At 37.3% G+C, this 24,404-nt stretch overlaps 3 protein-coding genes across 11 annotated transcripts; 2 read left to right on the forward strand and 1 right to left on the reverse strand.

Moving 5' to 3' along the window:
- Nucleotides 1-84: 84 nt before the first annotated feature.
- On the reverse strand, nucleotides 85-14,617 carry Snrk (SNF related kinase). 7 transcript variants are annotated; one of them, XR_014982850.1, is made up of 9 exons: nucleotides 13,334-14,616; nucleotides 7,922-8,123; nucleotides 7,394-7,546; nucleotides 6,929-7,175; nucleotides 6,499-6,850; nucleotides 6,269-6,397; nucleotides 5,997-6,102; nucleotides 2,909-5,920; nucleotides 85-2,001 (listed from the first exon to the last, which is right to left on the reverse strand). XR_014982850.1 is itself a non-coding variant. In XM_035882664.2 (8 exons), exons 2-8 carry the CDS (start codon nucleotides 8,114-8,116, stop codon nucleotides 3,698-3,700), a joined length of 3,402 nt encoding a protein of 1,133 aa, XP_035738557.2. In that variant the 5' UTR covers nucleotides 8,117-8,123; nucleotides 13,334-14,617; the 3' UTR covers nucleotides 85-3,697. The 7 variants fall into 7 exon arrangements, 6 of the variants coding, with proteins under 6 accessions (XP_035738557.2, XP_035738560.2, XP_035738559.2 ...); XM_035882664.2 differs by having other exon boundaries at nucleotides 85-5,920; nucleotides 5,997-6,099; nucleotides 13,334-14,617; XM_035882667.2 differs by having other exon boundaries at nucleotides 85-5,878; nucleotides 5,997-6,099.
- A 413-nt stretch (nucleotides 14,618-15,030) lies between these two features.
- gb (solute carrier family 7 member genderblind) lies at nucleotides 15,031-18,927 on the forward strand. Of its 3 annotated transcripts, none has more exons than XM_035882727.2 (11): nucleotides 15,031-15,158; nucleotides 15,571-15,759; nucleotides 15,846-16,068; nucleotides 16,157-16,272; nucleotides 16,380-16,505; nucleotides 16,588-16,732; nucleotides 16,813-16,936; nucleotides 17,020-17,220; nucleotides 17,312-17,461; nucleotides 17,537-17,714; nucleotides 17,803-18,925. In XM_035882727.2, exons 2-11 carry the CDS (start codon nucleotides 15,591-15,593, stop codon nucleotides 17,868-17,870), a joined length of 1,500 nt encoding a protein of 499 aa, XP_035738620.1. In that variant the 5' UTR covers nucleotides 15,031-15,158; nucleotides 15,571-15,590; the 3' UTR covers nucleotides 17,871-18,925. The 3 variants fall into 3 exon arrangements, with proteins under 3 accessions (XP_035738620.1, XP_035738622.1, XP_035738623.1); XM_035882729.2 differs by having other exon boundaries at nucleotides 15,033-15,094; nucleotides 17,803-18,927; XM_035882730.2 differs by lacking the exon at nucleotides 15,031-15,158 and adding an exon at nucleotides 15,168-15,320 and having other exon boundaries at nucleotides 17,803-18,927.
- A 2,288-nt stretch (nucleotides 18,928-21,215) lies between these two features.
- On the forward strand, nucleotides 21,216-23,972 carry LOC146872628 (cytochrome P450 6k1-like). The gene is made up of 6 exons (XM_085660507.1): nucleotides 21,216-21,340; nucleotides 21,443-22,014; nucleotides 22,085-22,309; nucleotides 22,400-22,674; nucleotides 23,121-23,301; nucleotides 23,368-23,972. Exons 1-6 carry the CDS (start codon nucleotides 21,264-21,266, stop codon nucleotides 23,526-23,528), a joined length of 1,491 nt encoding a protein of 496 aa, XP_085516633.1. The 5' UTR covers nucleotides 21,216-21,263; the 3' UTR covers nucleotides 23,529-23,972.
- The last annotated feature ends 432 nt before the right edge of the window (nucleotides 23,973-24,404 follow it).

Genomic DNA, 24,404 nt, shown 5'->3' on the forward strand with positions numbered 1-24,404 from the left:
TTGATAAAGAGAAAAAAAAAAGAAAAAAAAGTAAAGAAGAATAAAGGAGGAACGAACGAAGAGACAACAGGACACGCGCATATGTACTTGAACGTATTATATTAGCATAAACGCTAACATTTTTATTGGTTTATTTATTCCCTTTTTTTTTTGTATCTTTTCTTTTATTTTCTTTTATTCCATTCGATTCGGGCACACAATTATTGCATGTATGTATGTATGAATTACGAGAATACCGGGTTGTGTTTTACAGCTTTTAGCGGTACACGCATGTAAGTGGATCCGTTTTACAATGATAAAGCTGGCAGTAAGAGTCGGGTCGACATTAATCCGTGAAGGTTTATTTCGCGTGGGCGTAGATTAATTAACACCTCTTGTTCGTCTTTGAATCTCGAACGATTTAACACTATCTGCTGTTACAAAAAGAGAGAAAAATAGGAAAAAGGAACGTTCGTGATTTATACGATTTTCGATCTCTCGAAAAATAATAAACAAGTGAAAAGCTTTTCGTTCGGACTCGGAGGAAAAAACGCATATCTGTGTAAATACGGAAAAGTGTTAAAACTGTGCGAGGAAAACAATTCCGTCCTCTCGCGATGGAAATAAAAATTAGAAAAAAATATGTCTGCACGAGAACGAACGAGATAAAGGCTGTTTGTTTCCTTTTGAAAAGTCGAAGGGATTATAAAAATTTAAGAAATAAAACATTGAAAAATCGTTTCCATTGAATTTTTCATACGTGCATACAACATTAAAATATTGTCACGATTTTGACAACACCAAAAATACACGTTTTTCTATCATGTGTTTTCTTTTTTCATTATTACTTTTGTCCGATATATTCAAGGTTTTTATTCGTAAATTCAAAGAATATTTCGCGATTTTTCACAGCTGCGAGACGAGAGACGTATGGAAATGAAGAAAAAAAGAAATAAATAAAATAATAAGTAATTCTCTTGGGAGGAATCTTTTTTCTCGATGCAATGAAAAAGGGAAAAGAAAAAAAAGAAGAAGAAAAAAAAAAAAACGAGATTCGCAAAGATCGTCTTCTCTACGTATTCATTAGTTATATAAACGATATTTTAATATCCAGTCACATTGCTTGGTCGATCTGAGGTGGCCACAATTTCTTCGGCCGAAAAATTCTGCGAGACCGAATTTTTTGTTCTTTTTCTTGGCCAAGGAACTCTAAATTAACGACTAAGAAGAACGCTCTTCGTCCTCTGATGGATAAATTGCACTCAGCATTTGACGCTACTCTTATTCGCTTTCTCTCTTTCTCTCTATTTCTTCTTTTTTATTGATTTCGTCAATCGAGCCATGGTCGTCGCACGACATACTACAAATGTACATGTTGTAAATTAATAAACAATTCGAAGTAACTCGTAAAGCATCAGTCTTAGTCGTTAGGAAGTTGAATAATTTTGCGCATATTTCCAAGTTAATATTTGACGTACATAGTTGGTAAGTATATGTGTGTATATGTATACGTATATATGTGTACATTAATCGAAATTATACAAGGAAAAACTAGAGAGATTTTCGAGCCAAAATAAGAAACGATTCGTGTGTTCATTTTTGATAATAGATCCAAATTTTGTTGTATTCTAATCTCTTTCTCTATTCCAGAAATTCGTACGCTCGATAAAAATGGAATAGACGCAAACATTTTCGATCTAAAAGATAAGCACTGCAGATCATTCCGTGATAAATATATATAAAAAGGAAAACAATTATTCCTTGTATATAATAAATGTTCGTGTATATGTGTGATTATGTTTAAAAGGATTGTAAAATTGATTATGCGCATATATATGCATATATACTATATAATATTATCCCTTGGAATAAGCAAAGAGTCTGTATTTCGATCCTTTGAATCGAATGGCCAGCATTCGATAATTCAAGCGAATGGTTATACAATTTTTTCAAGCTCGTCTCTCGATGGGTGTGTCTGTGTGTCCTCTGTCTGTGTGTGTGTGTGTGTGTATCGGGTGACACCTTGCAAAAATTAATGTCAATTAATAAAAAATTTTAAATCGGCCTCGCCTACACACACATATATATATATATATATATATATATATATGTATGTATGTATGTATGTATGTATGTATGTATGTATGTACAAATTACGTACTCGAAGCACCGCGCATGCTCTCTCTTTCTTTCTAAACAAATACATTTACGATTGCGCCTAAAGGACACAAGAGGAGGGCCGGGGATACATCTAACATTTTAGGTGTGAACGCAGCTTAATCATCTATGCATTGTTTTCTATGTGGCTGTTGTCGATCGAATCGTAACACGTCGTTGGGAATTTTTAACCGATCGTAGCGCGAAAACGCGATAACAATAACGACGGCTACGAATGTCGTTTAGAAAGAAAGATCAATGAAAAAGGAAACAAAAAAAGAAAATCTAGACACTATTGCGCTAATGTGCTTGGCCGGCAAGCATATCTACAATTACGAATTTTTATTATTTGTATTTCTTTTTTTTTTAATTAAAACAAACATAGAATCAATTTTGAGCGCGTCGTTATAGCCATCACCAATGAAATAATTGTAACGCACGTACTTTTCTATAATTTTTGTTTCTCTTTTTTTGTTTTCCCCTCCCCCCTCCCTCCTGCCCTTGAATACGACAGCTTTATTATAATTCAAGGTCCTGCTTTGGTTAAGAAAACATTATCTTTCCGATTCGGTTCTCTTCTCTCGAAATAACAGAGGAAAAGATAAAAAGGAGGAAGGGAAAATTTAAATTGCGATTCGAGCTCGACAGAAGGAGAAGAGAGAGAATGTAATAGGGAAAGAAGGCGTATAACGGTATAGGAAAATGGACGTGAGACGTGTAAAATGAAAAGACGAAGGAAGACCCTCGAGAATTGCCGAGACTCAAAACGTACCGAAGCTATACGAATATTTCTTTTTCTTCTTCTTTAATATTTGTTTTCATTTATTCTCGAACACCGTGCCGTCTCGATACGAGTTAATATCCACGTTGTTCATCTATATCAAATAATAATAATTATTATTATTATAATAATATAATATAATATTTAATATATAATAAAAATAATAATAATAAACTCTGCAATATTTAATACAGGCTTGTTCACACGGACTAGATACACTTCCCACGAAGGGATCGAGCGCGATAAACGCTCGATAATCATTATTTCATTTCTTTTTCTTTGTTCTTTTTCTTATCCTTCTCTTCTCAACGCTAACAGCAACGTTCAGCTATATTCGCGTATCAAGGTAATTCAGGAACGATTGGATATAGATGTTTGGCGTCGTAAACGTAACCGCCATTATTTTACGTGGGTCACCACCACGAGGGAGGAAAAATATAGGTATACATGCTTGTGTGTGTGTGTGTGTGTGTGTGTTTGCGTATATATCTTACGTTCTTCGTCATTTGAGAAATTTCTGGAACGTTCGAACAAAGTGTGTTTAAAAATGTCGAAGCAACGTAATCATTCATCAGCAACGACGAAGGGTCCTTGTAGAAAAAGGACTCGCGATTCGCGCGCGCGCGCGCACATTTGTGTGTATGTTTGGGTGGATGTTTGTGGATGGGGTGCGGCGATAGAACGAACAAACTGGTTCCTCCTGAGATTAAAATCCTACCGTCAGGAAGAATAAAAAAAAATCACACTGGGAATTTCTAGCTCGTCTCGATCGAGCGTTCATCAACAAAGACTGCAACATTTGGAGGCGTCGCCCAAATGAATATGACATACGGCTGGCATACCGGTACAGCCTTTACCAACTACTCTTTCCTGCACGAGATGAGCAAGACCAAGATTCTGATTGATATCACCGTCGCTGCCACGATGTTGATGCTTTGTGTCGCACCACTGATGACGTTCTCGCCATTTGTCGTCCGAGGCGGCACATAGTAGCACCGACTTTGGTGAGGGCGGACTGACACGATCGCGTGCGATGTTACCGCAAGAACGAGCCTTATAGAGTCGACCCTTCCCGAAGAGACCCGGTAGAGGTACACAGAGCTTCTTGTGAACTGCAAAGTAACGGCTGAGCAAACGAATTTTTCTACTTTTGCAGTCGTTCCTGTTTACCGAGGCCCCACGATTTTCCTTTTCGTTCGGAGCTGTTTGGTTATTGACCAAACCACCATTTAGATCCTTTCTTCTATCGTCGTTACAACTTTCGACAGTCTGACACTTTGTTCGTTGATCCATTTTGTTGATTTCTCTAGCAGTGGAATTGCTATCCGCTTGCTGCCTACTCACAGCTTGCGACAAACTAGATTTACCGAGGGACCAACCCTGCAAGAGTCTAGCGCCAAAGCCCTTAGCTTTTTGTACGGTCGTAGCAGCGTGCGATAGCGGTTGATTAATACCGTGAGATCCGGTGCTACTTTGGGATATCGAGGAGGACGAGGTGGAAACGTTTTGAACGTTTAAAATCGTCGAGTTGCGAGATACGTGAGAATGATTGTGACAGGTAGCCGATGGGCCCTCGGCTTCTTGCACCTCCGTTATTCGATTCAACGACTGGCTTTCTCTCAAACGCGTCTCGCCTGCTCTTCTTCTACCTGCCCGATGTCTTCTCCCGAAGGCCACTTGATTTTCCGTTGATCTGTGCCTTCCACCGGCCGTCGTATTGCTCGTTGTCGTGTTCGTAGTGCTACCACCATCGTTACGATTAGTATCGGTTGTACTCGATGGCGCTTCGCTCGTAGTATGTTCTCCATTTCCAATACCGCTACCTCCTCCTCCTCCTCCTCCTCTGCCCCCACCTCCGCTTCCTCCAGGATCCTGAGAATCGCTAGAATCGTCGTGACTATCTCGCCTAGGTGGTAGAGGCTTCTCCGTCGTCGCGCCGAGCTTATGCGCTCTCTTCTTTCTACTCTCGCTGTCGTCGTCGCTCGCGTCCGAGCTCGAACACGAAGCCGTTCTAGTTTTATGGAACTTGCTCCTTCTCTGCTCGTATCCCGTCCGTCTTACTACCCTACACTTGGCGGCAGAAGCGTTGTTGTTGGTGCACTCGCTCGAACCCACCGTAGCCTGCATCGCGTCTCCGTCCTCAAGTATCTCGTTCAACGTTAATTGCGGCGGTGACATAGAGCCTGTACTACCAGGCGACGGCATGGTCTTATATTTTGGCATTGAGGATTGATGATCGTCGTGCGTGCTCGAACGAAGAGGAATCGAGACCGTCGATGATTCCGTTAGAATCGTTGTCGTCGTCGTGGAAATTAAATCAGACGGTCTAGAGACAGCTGGCGACATCGCGGACGCTTCCAAATTATGTCCCGTCGATCTATGCTGTGCACCCATTCTCCATTTATTCGCTGGAACTGGCCCTAAAGGTCTCGTACATTCTGTTACGGATTTCGGTCTACTCTCGACTACGCTCCCTGGCTTTTTCGACCAACCTGACGACTGAACGATCGAGGTACTAAATTTAGATTTTAAACTTTCATCGAAGATCGAGGATACTTTCGTCGCACCAGGTATTACTTTTTCGAATACCACGTTGTCGTCCTGCTGTACAACGACGGTTACGTTCGAACGACGATTCGAGGATGCGTCGGCAAATTTGGCGTCCTTCGTAAACGACTTTAACTTTGATTCTTCTCGATCAGGCACACCGGCATTGCTCGAGGAATCTTGTTGAGTCGTGAGCCTGGCTGTCGCTACTACTTTGTGCCCAGGATGTTTCTCTGGGAGTTGTCCCAGCCTTTCCTGGAGGATATGAGAGAGCTTCCCTTCCGAACGAGAGCCACGACGATTGAATGAGTTCAAGGTCGAGTTGCTACCACGTTCTTCTCTTCCGGAACACGAGGAAACGTCGTCCTCGTCTTCCTCCTCTTGCACGATGCTGCACTTTCTCGTACGTACGTTCTGCAACGAGAATAGGAATCTTTTTTTCCTACGGCAGGAAAGCTAAGCTAAGGAGGTCACTTGTACGTTCGAACGTTAATCACGATGTTTGGCAAGATGGCAGTCATGCGATACGTACCTGAGGTACGTCACCAGGCGTGCGTGGAACACTCAGCAACGATTGATTCACCGTACCAAGTAAATTTTGATTAGCGTGAAGATTCGTCGTTGCCTCCTCTTGTCTGCTGAAATTGAATCGAGGAAAATGAGGCTGTTTGATATTAATTGTCGCTCGATCTTTATCTATCCACATATATATATATATATATATATATATATATACACACACACACACACACACACACACACACACACACACCTATATATATGATACGATGATATAATATATACCTGGGAGAAACATCAAGTATCTCGGGGCGCGCCTTCTGCACCTGTTCCTGTCTATGAGCTCGCAATTTTCTCTCGGCCAGCAGGAAATACGTCGCCGTTATGTGATTATACTCGTTCTTGTCTAACGCTCTTTAAGAAAGGAGAGAAAGAGAGGAACGATTATTCGTGGAATTCATGGTAACGATCAACGCGAGTAGGATACGATTCGGATCCTTGCGATTTATACTCACTCTAATATTTCTTCCTTGGTGGCAATGTTACCGTTAACCATTTTAGTAATAATAAGATTATGATGATCGTCGGATACTTGTTGACGAGAAACTAGAGGTAACGCTTCCACGGAATCCGTGTCCAATCCTATAGCTAACCAAGTATCAGAGGCTATCTCTTCGAGAGAGGCTCTTCCTTCGGGCTCTCTAACTAACATTCTAGCGATCAAACGTTTACAATCTTCGGAGACGTGTGCTGGAATGGAATACTTGCAATCCATGATCATGGTCAATGTCTCACTGTCGTTTGCCTCTTGAAACGGTGCTTGTCCGCAGACCAGCATGTAAAGTATCACTCCGAGCGACCAGACATCTAAACGATCGTTCAAATTTTGAGAAATGATTGAAGAACGAACGGGGGAAAAAAGGAAAAAAGAAAAAGACAACGTACCAACTGCAGGAGCATCGTAGCTGTCGCCGAGAAGTATTTCGGGTGCCGAGTAAGCCAAAGAACCGCAGGAAGTTTCGAGCTTTTGACCAGGACAAAATCTATTGCTAAAACCAAAGTCTGTGAGTTTGACAGTACCAAGTTTCTCAAAGAAGACAACGTTCTCCGGCTTGAGATCCCTGTGAACGACGTGCAGCCGATGACAATAGGATATAGCACGGACTATCTGTCGAAAATACGTCCTGGCCACCTGTTGAACGAAAGAGCTTTTCATCGATAGAACTTATCAACAAAAGGGAAACTTTGTTTAAACTGTCGAAACTTTCGCGTTTAATCGAAAGGTGAATCATGAGGAAACAGCTGTCTCTCTTGTGAGTATAGAAATGCACACAAGCTTGGCAGCTTTGCAACTACATCCTCGAGATACTAATTTAAGAAGATCGCAAGAAAGTATTGTATAATTCGTACCTCTTCGCTAAGTCCGCTGTCGTGGCGCATGATGTAGTCGTAAAGGTCACCGCCATCGCCCAGCTCCAAGATCAGGTACAGCTTCGTCTGCGTATCTATCACCTCGTACAGTCTCACCACGTTCGGGTGTTGCACCAGTTTCATGCATCGCACCTATTAAATCGACCGACACTGTTGGAAACCGCAGAGAAAGAGCCAGAGAGAGAAAGAGAGAGCGAGAGAGAGAGAAAGGAAGGGAGAGGGGTCATCGACCTCTTATCTCTTTCCACACGATTATCTCGTTGATCTTAACTAGATCCATAACTTGACGGAGATCGTAAATCTTCGTCGACAGGATACACTCGTTAATTCAATCTCGATTTCTTTCCGTCTAGTCTACTCATTGAAATGTTTTTCATTCCTACATTTTGCGCTTACACAAGGTAAACAAAAAAACAAAAAAACAAAAAAAAAAAAAAAAAAGAAAAGAAAAAAAGTTGAAAGGAAGACAGGGAGAAAAAGCATCAATCGGAGGCGTGTTTTCCTCACCTCTTGGAAAAGATGCGCCCTAGATATCTCGTCGAGTTTGCTCTTGTCTATGACCTTCACTGCAACCTTCTCGCCGGTAAAGACATGTCGAGCGAGCTTAACCACAGCAAAGTGTCCACGACCAAGAGTCTCTTCCAGGTCGTAAAGGCCCGCGATCTTGCCATCGTAGTTGCTGTATCCCACCCTACGATGCATCTCGCCGCTGCAAAGAGACAATTAAGAAATAATAACAATTTGTTCGTCATTTTTAGACAACAACAACAACAACAACAAAAATAAATAAATAAAAGACAAATTTTGCTGTAACGCTTTATATTACAAATTAAAATAAGTTTTAATAGCCTTTCGAACGGACGGTAAAGCCGATCGGCTGAGAACAATCCAAATTTTGTTGTCCTATAGACCGAAATGGAACGCGCGCGGCAGGCTGTCCGCGTTCGTTCGATAAGAGAGAAAGAAAAGTTAAAAAGGAAAAAAGTAGTCATCGAGATAGGTAAAATCGATCATTTCAAGAGGAAATGTCTAACGGCGTCCTCGAGTTCGGCTCTATCGACGGAGGGGTCACGGGGATTATTTTTAACTCACCAAGGCAATAATTAATTAGGCTTTACCAGCCGACCGAGGGTCAATGGCGAATAACCAAGTCGTATTTACGATCTCGGTGCCGCAAAGAATTTCGAAAGGGCAGATTTGTATTCCAAATTATACGTTCGGACGATATTTGATCGAAGGAATGTAGAAATTCCTTTCGAAAGCGCCTAAAAATGTCCTCTGAAAAAGATTAATAAGATGGAAACGACGAGATTCCCAATGGATTGAAATCGTCTTAAAGTCAATTCCGGTTCGCACGATACTCGAAGTGGCTTGCTTACGTCAAACGCGAACGTATGTCGGAGTAAAGGGGTCGCGTTTAATGCGCCCAATGCGCATAACGTGCAATTTCTTTTTTCTAGACCGACAGAGAGAGAGAGAGAGAGAGAGAGAGAGAGAGAGAGAGAGAGAGAGAACGTGGGAGACTAAGGGGCGAAAGGGGGAGATTACCTTCGAACCTCTTAGAACGTCGTTGGCCGATCAACCAGCTCCCGATGTCAAACGTTATATAGCGCTCTCGTGTCACGATACACTATGATGATCGATTATGTAGAATCGAAACTTTCAACTATACGATTACAAATTCGTAATAACGAATACACAGATACACGTATTACATTTATCGTCGTTCATTCAAGCGAAATATCGTCACGATCACGTGCAATGCGCGAAGAAAGATACGATAGTCGAATTTTGCAGACATCCTTGGCGATCCGTTCGAAATAACGCGGACGACCCAATTTTAAGTCCACGGCCCATAGATCATGATCGCTGTCGAGTATTACATAGAAAAGCTTCGTTCAATTCGCGATATTTCGAAGGATCGCCAATCGAGCGTTAAATAAATGTAGAGACGTTAAATAGCTGGTGCCAACAAAAGACCACCGGCAGGCAGATTCGAAGCTCTTCATCTTGGACGATGCGACCGAGCTGGACCGGCATCGGAACGATGTCGAGCGAGCGAGAGAGAATAATATACGCCATATATAAAGGCGTAATATTCAGCATCCATACACATGTAGTATGTATGTACCAGAGGAGAATTTCGTGCTGCTTTCGAGGACGCGGACGACAAAAGAACCGAGTCTAATAAAAGCGAGAGGGTGCATCATCGAGTAAAGGCTGAGGGCGCATCTCGTCTCTCGAGGTCGAGTAACAAAGTTGCATGAATGCTACTATCCACTAGTAGTGCCCTTACGATAACTTCGTTCTTGAGAATGTATAGCTATCTAGACGTGGCAAAAGCATTAGGAAACTGGGAGAGTGGAATGGAAATTTCTCGGTCGAGTCGAGTAAGCTCTTTCGCGGATATCTCTTTTTGCGCGTGTGTGCGACGAAGCGTCACGCGCCGAAATCAAAAAAATAACAGTAGCGAAAAAAGAAATAATAATAAAAAAAAAAAAAAAAAAAAAAAAAAAAAAAAAAAAAAAAAAAAAAATGTGATATCAAGGGGATTTTAAGCCGGGCAAGCCGGTGGAAAAGCTGTCGTGGTGAATCTCGATCGTTTTCGAGTATCTAGATAGAAGGTCGATCGGAGAAGCTTGACACTTCGTCGATAACATTTGCCTCGGCCATTGATATTTACATCGAATATACATATACGTACATACTACAACGGGAAGCATTGCCATCAGTACATACAGATGTACTGCGTGCAACAAGCGCGAATAATATAACGCGAAAAAAGTCACTTTACTATCAGCGTCGTCAATGCGACATTAAAAGAATTCGTGAAACGAAACAAAACTACTAATCTTCGCGTAAACGTGCACGATCCTTTTCATTGCTTTATTTTCCTTCTTTTCTTTTCTTTTATTTATATTAGTTTACGATGAGGTCGATATTCAACAGAGTTCTAATGCGAACGGATAACGATAAAGAAGTTAAATTGGATCTGCGGATACGTGTATATCCACATACTTGGTACACAGATATATTTAATCCTGTCATGACGACAACGACGATAGGATCACGTAGGATTACGCAAATTAATTCGATTAGGAGGCACATTATAAATATATGCGCATCTATGCGATTCTATAAGCACGGACACGATCCTTTCGGAACAACGAACAAATTCGATTATCGATATAAGCGAATCCTATCAAGATGCTTCATAGAAATATTCATTTGGACGATAGTGAACGTTTCTTTCTCGTCTCTCCTCCCGGATGAAGTTCTACGATAAGATTTGATCGGATATCCTTGGGAAAACGGAAGAAGAAGCTAAATTTCCTTCTCGTCCATGGGTTAAATTAATTTGCAGCTCTTGCTATTACCAGGATTGGCGACGTTGATTGCTCGATTTGCTACAACTTCCGGAGGAGACTATTTTATCCTCCTTCGTGATTAAGAAGAGAGAGAGAGAGAGAGAGAGAGAGAGAGAGAGAGAAAATTAATAACGAAAAGATCAGAAAAGACGGAATAAATAAGAAAGTCCAAAGATAAATAACGTAATATGATAGTAAAATATATAAAGTGATAGAGTATGCATGCTCATCGATGATCATTCAAATTCATTTCGCAACCTATGTGACATTAACATCGACAAAAGTGAAATTATCGCATGAATTATCAACCGGATATATAATTATATCCTCGAGTTATTCGCATAACGTTCGACCATTTATCATATCATTATATTCTTTAAGAATTCTATTATTTCTCTTCGTTTATAATTGTCGTCATTTGGTTATCCTAGGATAAACGAAATTTCGAACGAAAATGACAATTCGTTCGAGATTCAAAATAATTACAAAATACAAAGTAAGGTGTGCCGTGTTTGAAAATAACACACAGTAAGCATTTAATAGATAGTGGATGCGTACCGTTACAAAGATTTCTCGTTTCTTTCAGGCGCGAAAGATATACGAGCTTGAGGTATATCGTTTACCATGTTTCTCTTTTACTTTTTTCTCTCGAAGGTGAGTTCGAGATGGGGAAAAAAAAGAAAATATCGCAGGTAAACGTAGGAAAGCTTTGAAAATTTTTTACTTAGACGGAGGATGTGCGTAGAGCCTCGTTGACAGTAATGAGATAGTAAAATCCTATTGCTCTTACTTTGCACTGCCCTGAGAGAAAAGTTATGTAATATGTTAGACTCGCGTACACGTACGTATATGTTCTCGCGAGATCCTTTTTCCTCTCCTTCGAAACATTATTTTCGATTTCCCTCTTCTGTAGAATGGATTAACGGGTGTGGCTATTTTAACGGGACACCTTGTACAAGAACGGACATGGGAAGAGAAACCGGCCTTAGTACAATGCACGAGTATAACGTTACACGCTAATACTCTAATTATTTCGAGTCAACATTTTCCTAAATCAATGTTATTTTTTTGGAAAACCAAAAAATAACAAGAGAGAGAGAAAGAGAGAGAGAGAGAGAGAGAGGGCACACAATAAAGCATTAAAAGAATGGAAGAGTTAAAGATGTTCCGTTTAAGCTGGCTTAAAGCCGCACTAACGATTAGAAACGATTAGAGCAATTTTTTCTCAATGTCAAAGGTGACCATTCGTGACGGGAATACATGCACGTGCGTTTGCGTTTTCTCTGTACGTGCGCCACGGAACTAATGAATAATAAGACGCGATCAACGAAAGTGGTCCATGAAATCAAAGATTCTCTGTTATTCTTCTCTCTCTTATTCTACATACCATTTTTCTTTTTCCTCGGTTCGTCGATAGACGATGACGTAACGAGGCGTTAGCGTCTTCTCGGAGAAAGATCAAATGTTCCTTTCTCTCTCTCTCTCTCTCTCTCTCTCTCTCTCTCCCTCTCTCTCTCTCTCTCTCTATCTATTCATCTATCTATCTCTTCTTTACTTGGCCTTTGCCAGAAAAGCTGAGAAAAATTTCTTTCTAAGAATGCTGAAGCTTCCATCTTTGTATCTACCAATCTTCTTCGTCATCGAAATCGTTCGCATTGATTCGCGACGACGTAGACTCGTCTTTCCATGCTTTTCAGGAAGTCAAAGGAGCGTCTATAAAAGTGGAGAACGTTTATTGATACAATACGTCTCGAAAGAAAGGTATCAACCGATGTTTATCATCGGACAAGAGAAAGGAATAAGAGAAAGAGAGAGTGAGTGAAAGAAAGAGAGAAAAAGAGATCATAAAGAGCATTTTTCAAGAATACGACTTACCAAGATATATTCGGCGCGAAAAGGTTAAATGACTGTTAGTCTTCTGTCAGGAGTAAACATGGCGGTAACGATATTCTGGAGTTAACTACAAAGAAAAAGAGGGTTTCTCTTTCTTTTCTCTTTCTTCCTTCGGTCGATGAGTTCGCATATTCGCAAGGAGAAATATTATTCCAAATGTGAATCGAAGCGTCACCCTCGTGCACGCGTACTCGTGTAAAGACGGCATATCGTAGAAAATGGACAGAAGGAGAAGGAGACAGCGAGAGAGAGAGAGAGAGAGAGAGAGAGAGAGAGAGAGAGAGAGAGAGAGAGAGAGAGAGAGAGAGAGAGAGAGGGAGAGAGAACGAAACAACCGTCCGGTGCATGTGAACGCATGCGAAAAACATCTCTATTGATATCTTCCTCTCCTCTCCTATCAAATCTTAGCAAAAGTCAGAAGGATCTAAAAGTATCATCAAAGCAAAAGAAAGAATAAAATTCGGTGAAAGGACAAGAGAGGACAAGTCTTTCTCACCGGATCCAAGGCAGCTTCAGGAGCCATGTTTACAGAAGAGTCTATTAAACCTTAGAAAAGGGAGGAACGAGATGAAAGGGTTGAGATCTATATATACACGGATGCAAGCAAAGAGACAGACACGCGCTTACGCGCACACGCTTAAACGATTATCATACGTACAGGCTTTTACGATCTCAGCTAAGTAGACGACGACCAATGATCCAGCCAGCGACAGCAGCAGCAGCAGCAGCAGCAGCAGCAGCAGCAGCAACAACAACAGCAAAGTCGTTCGCCACGATACACCGTCATTTGTAAAACGAATTCATATATAGGCGCGCTTACTCGCTGTATGGAGCAATGCGCGTCACCTGACGCCGTTGCTCGGCCGACTTCTCCCTCTCCCACTCCCTCTTCCTCCTCCTCCTTCTACTCCTCTTTCTTCTTCCTCCTTTATTATCCCGTTTCACCGTTACTTTTCGCTTTTCCTTTTCACCGTTTTCCCTTCTTCCGTGGTGTGCCTCGGCACAACTTAAGAGAGAAACGGATCGAACTCACGATTCTCGTACGTCCAACTGCAACCCAGACGCAACCCAGGACGCGTGTTTACACAGCACCGTTTGCATCCTTCCACTACTCTTCCGCTCGGTATTCTCTCTCTCTCTCTCTCTCTCTCTCCCTCTCACACGCCTCTACGGCTTCGACACCCCCACCCAGTCGTGCTTTCTCTCTATCTCTTTCCTCCTTCGTTTTCGTCTTCTTTACTTCGATCCTCTTACAAATTCCTCTTACAAAGGAGGAAAAAGAAAGCTCTTCTACTCCTTAGGACGTCGCGACACACTTCTCTCTCCGTCGTGCGCGCGCGCGTGCTACAACCCAGCTACCTTTTTAACGTTTTCTATATCTTTCTTTTTCTCTCCTCCAAGTTTGTCAGCGCTCCTTCTCGCATCGCCTATCCCTCTCTTTCTCTTTTACTTCCAATCGTAGCAAGCAGAAACGCGCGCGCGCGCGCGCGCATATACCAGGAGACGAGACACGATCTCCGCCGCCGAACACACATACACGCGCGTTCTTCCGTCTCTCTCTTTCGGCCGATTCTGGGCCGACTCTTCCGGTCTCGTGCACGCGAGAGAGACAAATACGCACGCATACACGCGAAAAATTGAAACGCACGCACACAAAACACGCTTCGACGATGGAGATATTTATTGAAATTTCTATTTGCCTGGCGCAGAGCTTAATTCGTCGTGCCAAAAGATTCGCGAGAACGATAAAGACGACGGTAGTTTTGTATCGGAGATACTTCGTCCGAGAGTACGATATCTGTTGGAAATTCGAGGGAAATGCGCAATCAAAAGTCTTCAGACGCGAAACAGACTCGCGCAGCGAGCTCGCCTCGCCGCGAACTATTTACGCGTTGAAAACTTAACTTAGAGCTTCCTCCTAGAACGGCGAAATAAGAAAGAAGCCGGAGGAGAGTTGCGTATACGAAAGTTTCCTCTTAAAGGTACAGATGGCGCATCGAGAATCAATTATTTCCTTTCTTTAAGTTGCCTGCTTTAAAAACGACAGAAACTTTTTCAACGATACGATTTATTTCGAAAGCCGGAACGAGAGATTTCTATAGTCGATAGTATTTTGAAAATTTCCCCGATACTTTTTCTATTTTGTACTTCGTCGTGATTGGTTAATTTAAATCATGCGACGATATATACGAAAACTCATTGGACCGTTGAGATTGCTTATATAATCGATGCAACGTTTCGACCAATAATAGTTGCGCTTTAACGAAACAATAATTATCGATACATATTATCGATAAGTCTTTGATCTTATCGAAACAAGCAAAGGGGGGGGGGGGTTCAAGACATATTGCGTCATACTAGCGCTCATGCTGTGTATCCTTTTGGTGCACGTGCACGTAGTAGGATTTTAACCTAAAATGTATTATTAACTAACAGATCTATAAATAGTTTGTAGAAGATAGATAGAAAGAGATATTTAACGGGTATTAAAAATGCATTAAATAAGACTACGTTATAAACTGTTTAATTTGTGTTGTAGTAGTTTCCCACTCGTTTGAGAAAGCAATATTCGCAAATATTCCCAAGTGTCTGATGTAGAGTTATTATTAATCCCTATGTTTTGTCTATGTTTGGATGTTTTAATGGTAGCGCAAGTAGAATTCTATATTTATTACACTTGTTAGTGCGGCTTTTTTTGTTTTTTTTTGTTTTTTGTTTTTTTATATACATCCGAAGTAATTTTTTCTATTAATATATCTAATAATCGTAAAGAAGGATCAATTTGTTTCTTTTCTTTTTTTTTCCTCCCTCTTGAAAATCGGCACACCTACACGACAGTAGATTTTTTAACTATTAACACTTTTAATAATTTTTTAATTGTAATCACTTCAACAGCCATTGATACGTGAAATAAAATGGCAACTGGTATATTTGACAATTCACCAAGAGAGATGCAGTTGATTAATTCTGTAGACGATACAGATGCCAAAGAGGAATATAATAATGTTGAAAAAATAAGACTGAGAAAAGAATTGGGACTATTGGAAGGTGTTGCCATTATTTTAGGAATCATATTTGGCTCGGGTAAAATCCTTCTCTATTATTGAAAATTGTAAAGGATAATAAGGAAATTGAATTTGTCTATATAAACGTTTCAAAACTTTCCATAGGCATATTTGTATCCCCGAAAGGTGTAATACAAGAGGTCGGAAGCGTAGGAGTTTCCTTGATTATATGGGTATTATGTGGACTATTGTCTATGATAGGAGCATTGTGTTATGCCGAGTTAGGCACAAGTATACCGCGCAGCGGCGGAGATTATGCTTACATTCATGAAGCCTTTGGTGCTTTGCCATCATTTTTGTATCTATGGGCTGCCAATCTAATTTTTGTGTAAGTAATAAATATTTTTATTAAGTAATAAATATTTTAAGGTCACTCGTGTAAAAAGTTCAAGCCGATCCAATTATTTTTATTGCAGGCCTACAACCAATGCTATAATGGCATTAACCTTCGCGCAATATGTTCTACAACCATTCTTTCCAAATTGTTCTACGCCGGACAATGGTATAAGATTAATTGCAGCTGTAACTATATGTGAGCATTACTCCATATACTTCCATTCGTTCGATTTATATATATATATATATATATATACACCTTCATACTCGAATTAATAATAATATCTTTGAAATTTTTTATAGGTTTCTTGACATTCGTCAATTGTTATGATGTAAAAGAAACAACAAAGATGCAGAATATATTTATGTTTGCCAAAATTGCCGCTTTAGTGATTATTATTATAGCTGGAATATCGTGGTTGTGTATGGGTGAGTTTAGAATTGTTAAATTAACATCGATTGAGCGACATTAAACGCTTTTACATGTCCCTTTATTCGTATTCTTTAACAGGACATACAGAAAACTTTGAGAATGCTTTTGAAAATACAAATACAGATCCTGGAAAAATTGCAGTGGCCTTTTATTCTGGAATATTTTCATACTCTGGATGGAACTATTTAAACTTTATGACTGAAGAATTGAAAAATCCTTATGTGTAAGTTTTTAACACTTTGTTATTGATTATTTTAAATTCATATCAAGTTCATATTCTTGTATAATAAATTTTTATTTCAGAAATTTACCACGCGCAATTTATATATCACTGCCTTTAGTCACATTAATCTACGTACTAGCCAATGTTGCCTATCTGTCAGTTTTGACGCCAACCGCGATGATTGCTTCGGATGCGATTGCAGTAGTTAGTATAATTTTTTTTTATAAAATATATTTATTTGCTCCTCGTGCGTGTCTAAAAACTACTTGTACTACTTTTGCGTTTAGACGCTTGGAGATCAACTTCTTGGAGTTATGGCATGGGTTATACCTGTTATGGTTGCTATTTCCGCATTTGGAGGATTAAGCGTTCACATTATGACTTCTTCCAGAATGTGTTTTGTTGGTGCCAGAAATGGACATTTTCCATCTATGCTTAGTCATATCAATGTATCAAGATTTACTCCTACACCTGCTTTAGTATTCCTGGTTTGTATTTTCTACATAATGTACGCATGTCTGCGTGTGCGCCTGTGATTATCTATTAAAATCGTAAATATATTCGATTCTTCTTTTTCAGTGTATATTGTCATTAATAATGTTATGTACGAGTGACATATTTGTATTGATAACATATTGTAGCATAGTGGAATCTTTCTTCATTATGTTATCTGTAGCTGGTATTTTATGGCTCCGATATAAAAAACCTAATATGATTAGGCCGATAAAGGTATATTCACTAAGTCATTTTATAATATCGATTTATGCACTTTGTTCCATTCTTATAGCATTATTCATTTCATAGGTACCTTTATGGATTCCTATAACGTTTGTAGCATTATGTGCATTTCTGGTATTGGTGCCCTGTTACGAAAGACCTTACGAAGTTGGTATGGGTATTTTAATAACATCCTCCGGTATTCCTGCTTACTTCATGGGCGTTACATGGCAAAATAAACCAATTTGGTTTCAAAAAATTAATGGTACGTACAATATTATCTATAATAATATGGCCCGTAATTTGAACATTTTTCTATTATAAATTTTATTTGTATTTTAATTTTAAAACAGTCAAAGCCACTCATATCATACAAAAATTATTTCTGTCGGCGAGAGAGGAGGCAGAAGATACGGAATAAGGAAATCGTGTTCACCTTGGTAAATAAAAGAAGAAGATACGCAAGGTATATAAAAACGGTCCTTGATTTTTGGCAGCTAGTTCTTTTCTTTTTTTTTTCTTTTGTTTTTCTTTTCTTTTTTTTTTTTTTTTTTTTTCTTTTCCCTTCCAGTCGGTCATATTCGATCTCAGACATTACAGCGAATAAGTGATGATAAACAAAAAGAGACATCGTACAGTTTTTCCTTAGTACTTGATTTAGTTAACTTGATTTAGTTACTTGATTTAGAAACTTGATTGCAATAAAAAGTTTTCGAAAGATCAAGCTGTACGCTTATCTCATAATATTGATGAGTAGATCTGAATTTCAATTCTTTTTCTTTTTTTTTTTCTTTTTTCTTATTTTTTTTATATGCTTTTATATGTATTTTCAATATTTGTCTCGAATAATAATGATCTTTTGATGCAGCATATAACGAAAAGAAACAATTACTTTTGAGACTGAATTTCTTTTTTCTATAAACATTATACTTTCTCAACATGATTATTCAATAGATGTTTAAATAAAAAAAAATTTTCTACAATGGATATACATATATTTCTGTAATATATTATTCCGTACGTATGTATAAACATTTCGTATTATTAATGTGTTATATTTTCTATCCTTTAAACGAATATAGTATTGCTTTTATGTATACCATAGTTATTAACATAAAAAGGATTTTATTAAATTCTACTAACAATATTTATGATTGTACTTACGTAGATTGTACGTAATAAGATAAAATACGACCGCTTTTAAAGTTCACAGATTTAATAATTACATCGCAAAGGTATAAGAATGTTCATGAAATACATACGTTTAATTATTATTGTATCTACTATTTAATTTATTGCTCGTTGAGGATTAAAAATTTGACAATTTTTTATACTATTTAAGATGTGGTTATCTTCACTGTGATAAGAATAATAAAGTATTTTATAATCATACCAAAGTAATTTTCAATCCAAAGGGACTTGTGTAAGTTGAGATTATGAATTAATATTTTATTATAATTTTATTGTAATATATACATATACATACATGTGTATATGTACACCACACACACACACACACACATACACACATGTATATATATATATATATATATCAATTGTGTACAATTGAGTACGGTTAACTAATAAAAAGAAATATTCCTTTCTAATACATTAGTCGATTAAATTTGTAATGTAAGGGGAGAAAAAAGAACTGCAGAGTCCTTCGATCGAGAGCATAAGGAACTTTCCGCGGTTGTGCCTTTAAAGTAAAAAATATAATTATCGATTAAATTGCAAGTTTAATTTCTATGAAACTTAACCATCACATATGGATACAAGCGCACGAACGTAGTCGGAGAGATTGCACGATTCTACGAAAAAATAGTAATATATCTTTGTTTACGAAAGAAATACTTTAATAGAGTATGACGAGAGTTACGCATAAACTTAATCAATATGGAAGCAATAGTTTAACTAAACGTTATAGAGAATTGGATCGCATTATTGAAAAAAGAGGAGAAAAAGAGATATTGTTACTTCATACAATTTTTTTTCTTGCAGTTATCTTCTTGGAATATTTCTGTTGATGTGAGTTCGTTCTAAAAGGATGACGAATAATCTTTGTGACGTAATTCTTCATATTACGTAGAAACTGATAGTAGACTCTTCTTATAATTTTCTTCGAATTCACTATAAATATCAATCGGATTTCGGATATTTTGGAGGAAAAAAGAAGTAACAAAATAAGTTTTTTCTTTTTCGTTTATCGTTAATGCGTAGATGGAAACGATACTTTCATTCTTCCTTATTTATCATGTTTCTCCGAATGAGATTTTGATCTTTTTCCCATCTTATATGAGAATTATAAGCCATATATTATTTTTATTTGTTAGATTCATTATCAAATTCACGTCTTCATATAGACGTACGAGTGAATTTTATTTTTTTTTTCTTCTAGATATTTTGAATAAAATGCATCAATTATATAATTTACATCTTACTTGAGAAATAACCAATCTAATATCAATGATTTGTGTTCATATAATCACATGGATAATTTTTTACAGAAAGATTGTAAAATATGTTTATATCTGAAGTACTAATCTACATGCAGGATAACTCAGGTTTTAATGTTCAAACTTTTTATGTAAGCTGCCTTTCTGTGGTCAGCTAAGATTGAAAGTAATTTTCGCCAATAATGCATATTTAATAATTAGTTAGCTATTGATGTTCACACCAAAATGCCATTAATACTTACGAATCGAAAATATGTAAATATGCATTTCTTTTACTGCTTCTGTAACGGGAATGCCTGAACTGCGCTGCGAGAAATAACGTAGTATTGAATAACTGGAAGTGACAAACAGTAAATTCATTTTTTTGTTTAATCAATTTATATTCTAATGCGAAATAATTATGTGCCTATGCGAAAGAATATTTACATTATAGTGTAATTATGACTTGTTATCGATCACTTTCTCGTTTTTCTTTATTAAAAATTAAAAACTCATGCGTAACGATGATAAATTAATTGTCCAATTTTATGACGTCCATTTACAATTATAATAAAAACTGATTAAATTACCTTTATGTATTGTTATTCATTTTATCCAACAATTATTATTGATTACATATCCGCAAATAAGTATTCGATTTTAAATAAAATTTTTGCGGAAGAATAAAATGTATCAAGATATTATCTTACAAATAAAATTGCAATATTAATGGCATACGTCTATTTTTTTCATGTATTTATCATAATTTTTTTGGCAAGAGACTATACAAGAGAAATAATTGTATTTGGTAAAGTGGAAAAAATATGAGAAATGCGGTAAAGTTAAGTTAAAATGTTAAATAGTTACAAATTTATGTTTTTATCTTAGTCTTCTCGAAGAATACACTACCGAATCTAATAATTCTTATAAATTTATCTTAGTCTTCTCGAAGAATACACTATCGAATCTAATAATTCTTATAAATCCAAGAATTTGGATAAATGCTTAGTTTACCGAAACGCTCCGAGTTTTTTACATTTAGATCCACAATTAAATAACACATTTATCGATCGATAAAAATCTATTTGAAAAAAAAGAAAGGCAAGTATTTACGTATATTACGTACATTATCGATAAAAGTACTTGATGTATACTCCGATGCATTTATCTGATACCAATGTTGATATCAATGTTAATATTAATTGATCTGATGATTAAGTTTCTCCCTCTCCTTTAAAATATCTTAATTTTAAATTAGCGGGAAAGTCGACGATGATTCGTCCATCCAGACTATCCGGATCGTACCGGAAAGTCAGATCATATAAAAGAGGGTAAGTTTAGAAGAGTTCCAATAGTACGCTGTTATCCTTCTGACAGAGATGATCACATTGGGGGGTATCGTTGTTACATTGGCACTCGTTGCCATTGTGACTTTCTTTTTTACAATCTACGCCAAGTTAGTATCGTAAAAATTTATATTTGAGAAAAAGAAAAAAATGTAGAAGTAGAAATAAGTGAATTAAATATTTTTTGTTTTTTTTTCTCCTCTTTTCTTCAGATACAAATTGAATTATTGGAAAAAACGAGGCGTCGAAACGTTGCCGGCCGACTTAATATTCGGTAACTTTAAAGACGCCGTACTCTTTCGTTCAGCTCCAGGATGGCATTTAGGACAAATTTACAAAGAAGCCAAACAGGATGCACCATACATCGGTTTCTACATCTTCCACAAGCCCTGCTTGCTCCTACGTGATCCTGATATTATCAAGCAAATCATGATAAGAGATTTTAACAATTTCTCTGATCGACACTTTGCCGGCTCGAATCAAAAGGACAGTATCGGAATGAAGAATCTCTTTGGCATGAAGAATCCAACTTGGAAGTATCTCAGGTCGAAAATTACGCCGACATTGACACGTGAAAAATTAAAGCGAATGTTCCCACTTATGACGGAAATTGGCAATCCAATGATGGACTACTTAAAGAGCCAACCTACGGATGAAAATAATATCAAATTGGTCGATGCTCAGGAACTTAGTTACAAGTATACTACGGACTTGATCGCTTCTGTCGCACTTGGCACCAAAATGGATTCCTTCAATTATCCCAACGTTGAATTTTGTGCCGCTGGTAAATTTGCAAATAAATCTTCATTTTTTATAAATTATATTCTATAATTGACCATGCTGTTTGGCCGCAGTCTCAGAATTTTTCCATGGATTCAAAAGAATGGTCGCCCTCGTTACGGTTTTCTTCATGCCCGAATTGGTCGAGATAATCGGCACGAAGATACTTTTCAATTCCACTTTTATAAAAAAGATCTTTTGGAGTGCTATGAACGATCGTGAGAGGACCGGCGTAAAAAGAGGGGATTTCATCGATTCGTTGCTCAAATTGAAAAATGAAAAACAGAATCCGGATTACAGTGAGTATGATTTTATAAATCTCCTATTCCTAGATTGCCTTTGGGAAATGTTCCCAAGAGGAAATAATCCATGAAATCATTATCCTTCAGAGTTCGAGGGTGAAAATCTTTTCTATCAATCGGGCACCTTCTTCTCCGGATTCGAGTCGAGCTCTGCGTGTATGTCGTTTACGCTTATGGAGCTTGCAAATAATATGGAATGCCAGGAACGTGCCAGGAAAGATGTTAATAAGGCCATCGACATGTATGGCTGGACATATGAAGCTTTCAACGAAATGAAATATCTCGATCAGGCTATAGCCGAAGGCTTGAGATTGCATCCGCCTGTATCTACGATCGATCGGTACACTCGTCAAAATTATCAGGTGTGCGCCGTTAAAAACTCTACAATTAAATAAATTACATGGCCATACAAAGATAAATTTCATAACAATGAAATAATGTTTTCATAACAAATTGCGATAAACATATACTCGAATTATCGTATTATCTTCTCGATGAAGTTAAAAAAAAGTAGACCCAAAGAATCATTAAACTCGATTGATGTCTCTGAATAATTTTTAATGATATTTTAACTTGGATCAAGCATTTAAATAGATGACATATTTTAATTAGATAAGAATTTTGTTTAAATTTTTAGTACATAAGGAAAAAGGTCGAAACCAGATCATAAAGATTAGATAGAAAATTTTCAAGTATTATACTTTCTTATGATCATCGTGTTATCGAGAATAAGATAATGAAGTTATTTATTATAGGAAATTACTTCGTTACTACAAAAATATTTAATGCATTTATCACATCCGTTTAGATACCGGGCACTGATATAATCATCGAAAAAGGTACTCCAATTTATATATCTCTTTACGGCCTTCAAAATGATCCAAAATATTTCGCCGATCCAGAAGTCTATAATCCAGATAGATTTGCCGAAAATAATATTATTTCCGATGCGTATATACCTTTTGGCATAGGTCCGAGGATGTGTGTAGGTACGTAAGAAAATATTAAGATCATATTAAAAAAAGAATGAGATCAATCATTTTTATTTATTCTAGGAATGAAAATTGGTCAGCTTCACGCAAAGATGGTACTTGCCTTTCTTCTACGGGAATACACGATTTGGCAAGAAGAGAAAGATGAAACTATTTTGGATCCACGTTCGACATTTACAGCTGCAGCAAATGGAATAAACCTTCACTTTAAAAAGATAACATGATGATGAGAGACTTAGACTACACTCATCCAGAATTTCTAATTTAAGCTTCGCATTACTTCTCATTATGACCAAGTTGATCGATTTTCATAGGCACTATGTATTTTACATATATATATATATACACATGCTATATATTTGTATAACATTTTTATGATATTTCGTCAAGTAACATCATGTTACTTACTTCGATTCAATGTTAAATATCTTCTTATTTTTTTTTTTTTTTTTTTTTTTCTAATCAGACTTTATCGCTTATATCGATTCCACTCAAATTTGTCTGATTTATTTGAATTAATTAAATTATAGCGATCTTATATTATCAACCAGACGTAATATTGATTACAATGGTATTGACTGCAAAAATAAGAGGAACTTGATAAAGATTTTTTCAGATTCATCTTCAGATAAATTTGAAGCAACTAATATTTAAGAAATGTAAATATATCTTATAGTATTTTACCATTGCGATATAATCATTTACGATATAATATTTATTCTGTTTAATCTAGATACTTGTACTATTTTATACAATTTAAATAAAAGATATATACACACATATATACATACATATATATATATATATATATATATATATATATATATATATAAAGTTAGCCTTTAGTTTCTTTTATGAAAAAATTAATATATGAAAAAAAAACGGTAATTCGAATGTCTTCAAATTCTCTTCAAATCCTCATTACGTTACGTCGAAATCGTCGAATGTCTTTCCCTAGATTATAATTACATTATATTCATTTAAATTACATTATATTAATTTTGCGCCTGAAAATAGATATCATTTCATACTTCCCCCGATTTGTTGCTCGCAAAGTCATCAGTCGGTAAAGATTATTTTGAGCGCCTGCGATATGCAAC

Source organism: Vespa mandarinia, chromosome 12 (genome assembly GCF_050613455.1).
Source record: "Vespa mandarinia isolate Hongniang chromosome 12, ASM5061345v1, whole genome shotgun sequence".
In the NCBI taxonomy this organism is placed as follows: Eukaryota; Metazoa; Arthropoda; class Insecta; order Hymenoptera; family Vespidae; genus Vespa; species Vespa mandarinia.

What these genes read in the sequence shown, in the direction of transcription:
- Snrk (XM_035882661.2), bottom strand. Translation starts at nt 8,116, where the DNA reads ATGCATCGTAGGGTGGGATACAGCAACTACGATGGCAAGATCGCGGGC. An exon ending in GGGCGCATCTTTTCCAAGAG is followed by an intron (nt 7,547 to 7,921) that starts GTGAGGAAAACA and finishes TCGATTTAATAG; the next exon opens with GTGCGATGCATGAAACTGGT. An exon ending in CTACGATGCTCCTGCAGTTG is followed by an intron (nt 6,851 to 6,928) that starts GTACGTTGTCTT and finishes ACGATCGTTTAG; the next exon opens with ATGTCTGGTCGCTCGGAGTG.
- gb (XM_035882727.2), top strand. Translation starts at nt 15,591, where the DNA reads ATGGCAACTGGTATATTTGACAATTCACCAAGAGAGATGCAGTTGATT. An exon ending in GCTGCCAATCTAATTTTTGT is followed by an intron (nt 16,069 to 16,156) that starts GTAAGTAATAAA and finishes TTTTTATTGCAG; the next exon opens with GCCTACAACCAATGCTATAA. An exon ending in GAATTGAAAAATCCTTATGT is followed by an intron (nt 16,733 to 16,812) that starts GTAAGTTTTTAA and finishes TTTTTATTTCAG; the next exon opens with AAATTTACCACGCGCAATTT.
- LOC146872628 (XM_085660507.1), top strand. Translation starts at nt 21,264, where the DNA reads ATGATCACATTGGGGGGTATCGTTGTTACATTGGCACTCGTTGCCATT. An exon ending in TTTTTTACAATCTACGCCAA is followed by an intron (nt 21,341 to 21,442) that starts GTTAGTATCGTA and finishes TCTTTTCTTCAG; the next exon opens with ATACAAATTGAATTATTGGA. An exon ending in AAAACAGAATCCGGATTACA is followed by an intron (nt 22,310 to 22,399) that starts GTGAGTATGATT and finishes ATTATCCTTCAG; the next exon opens with AGTTCGAGGGTGAAAATCTT.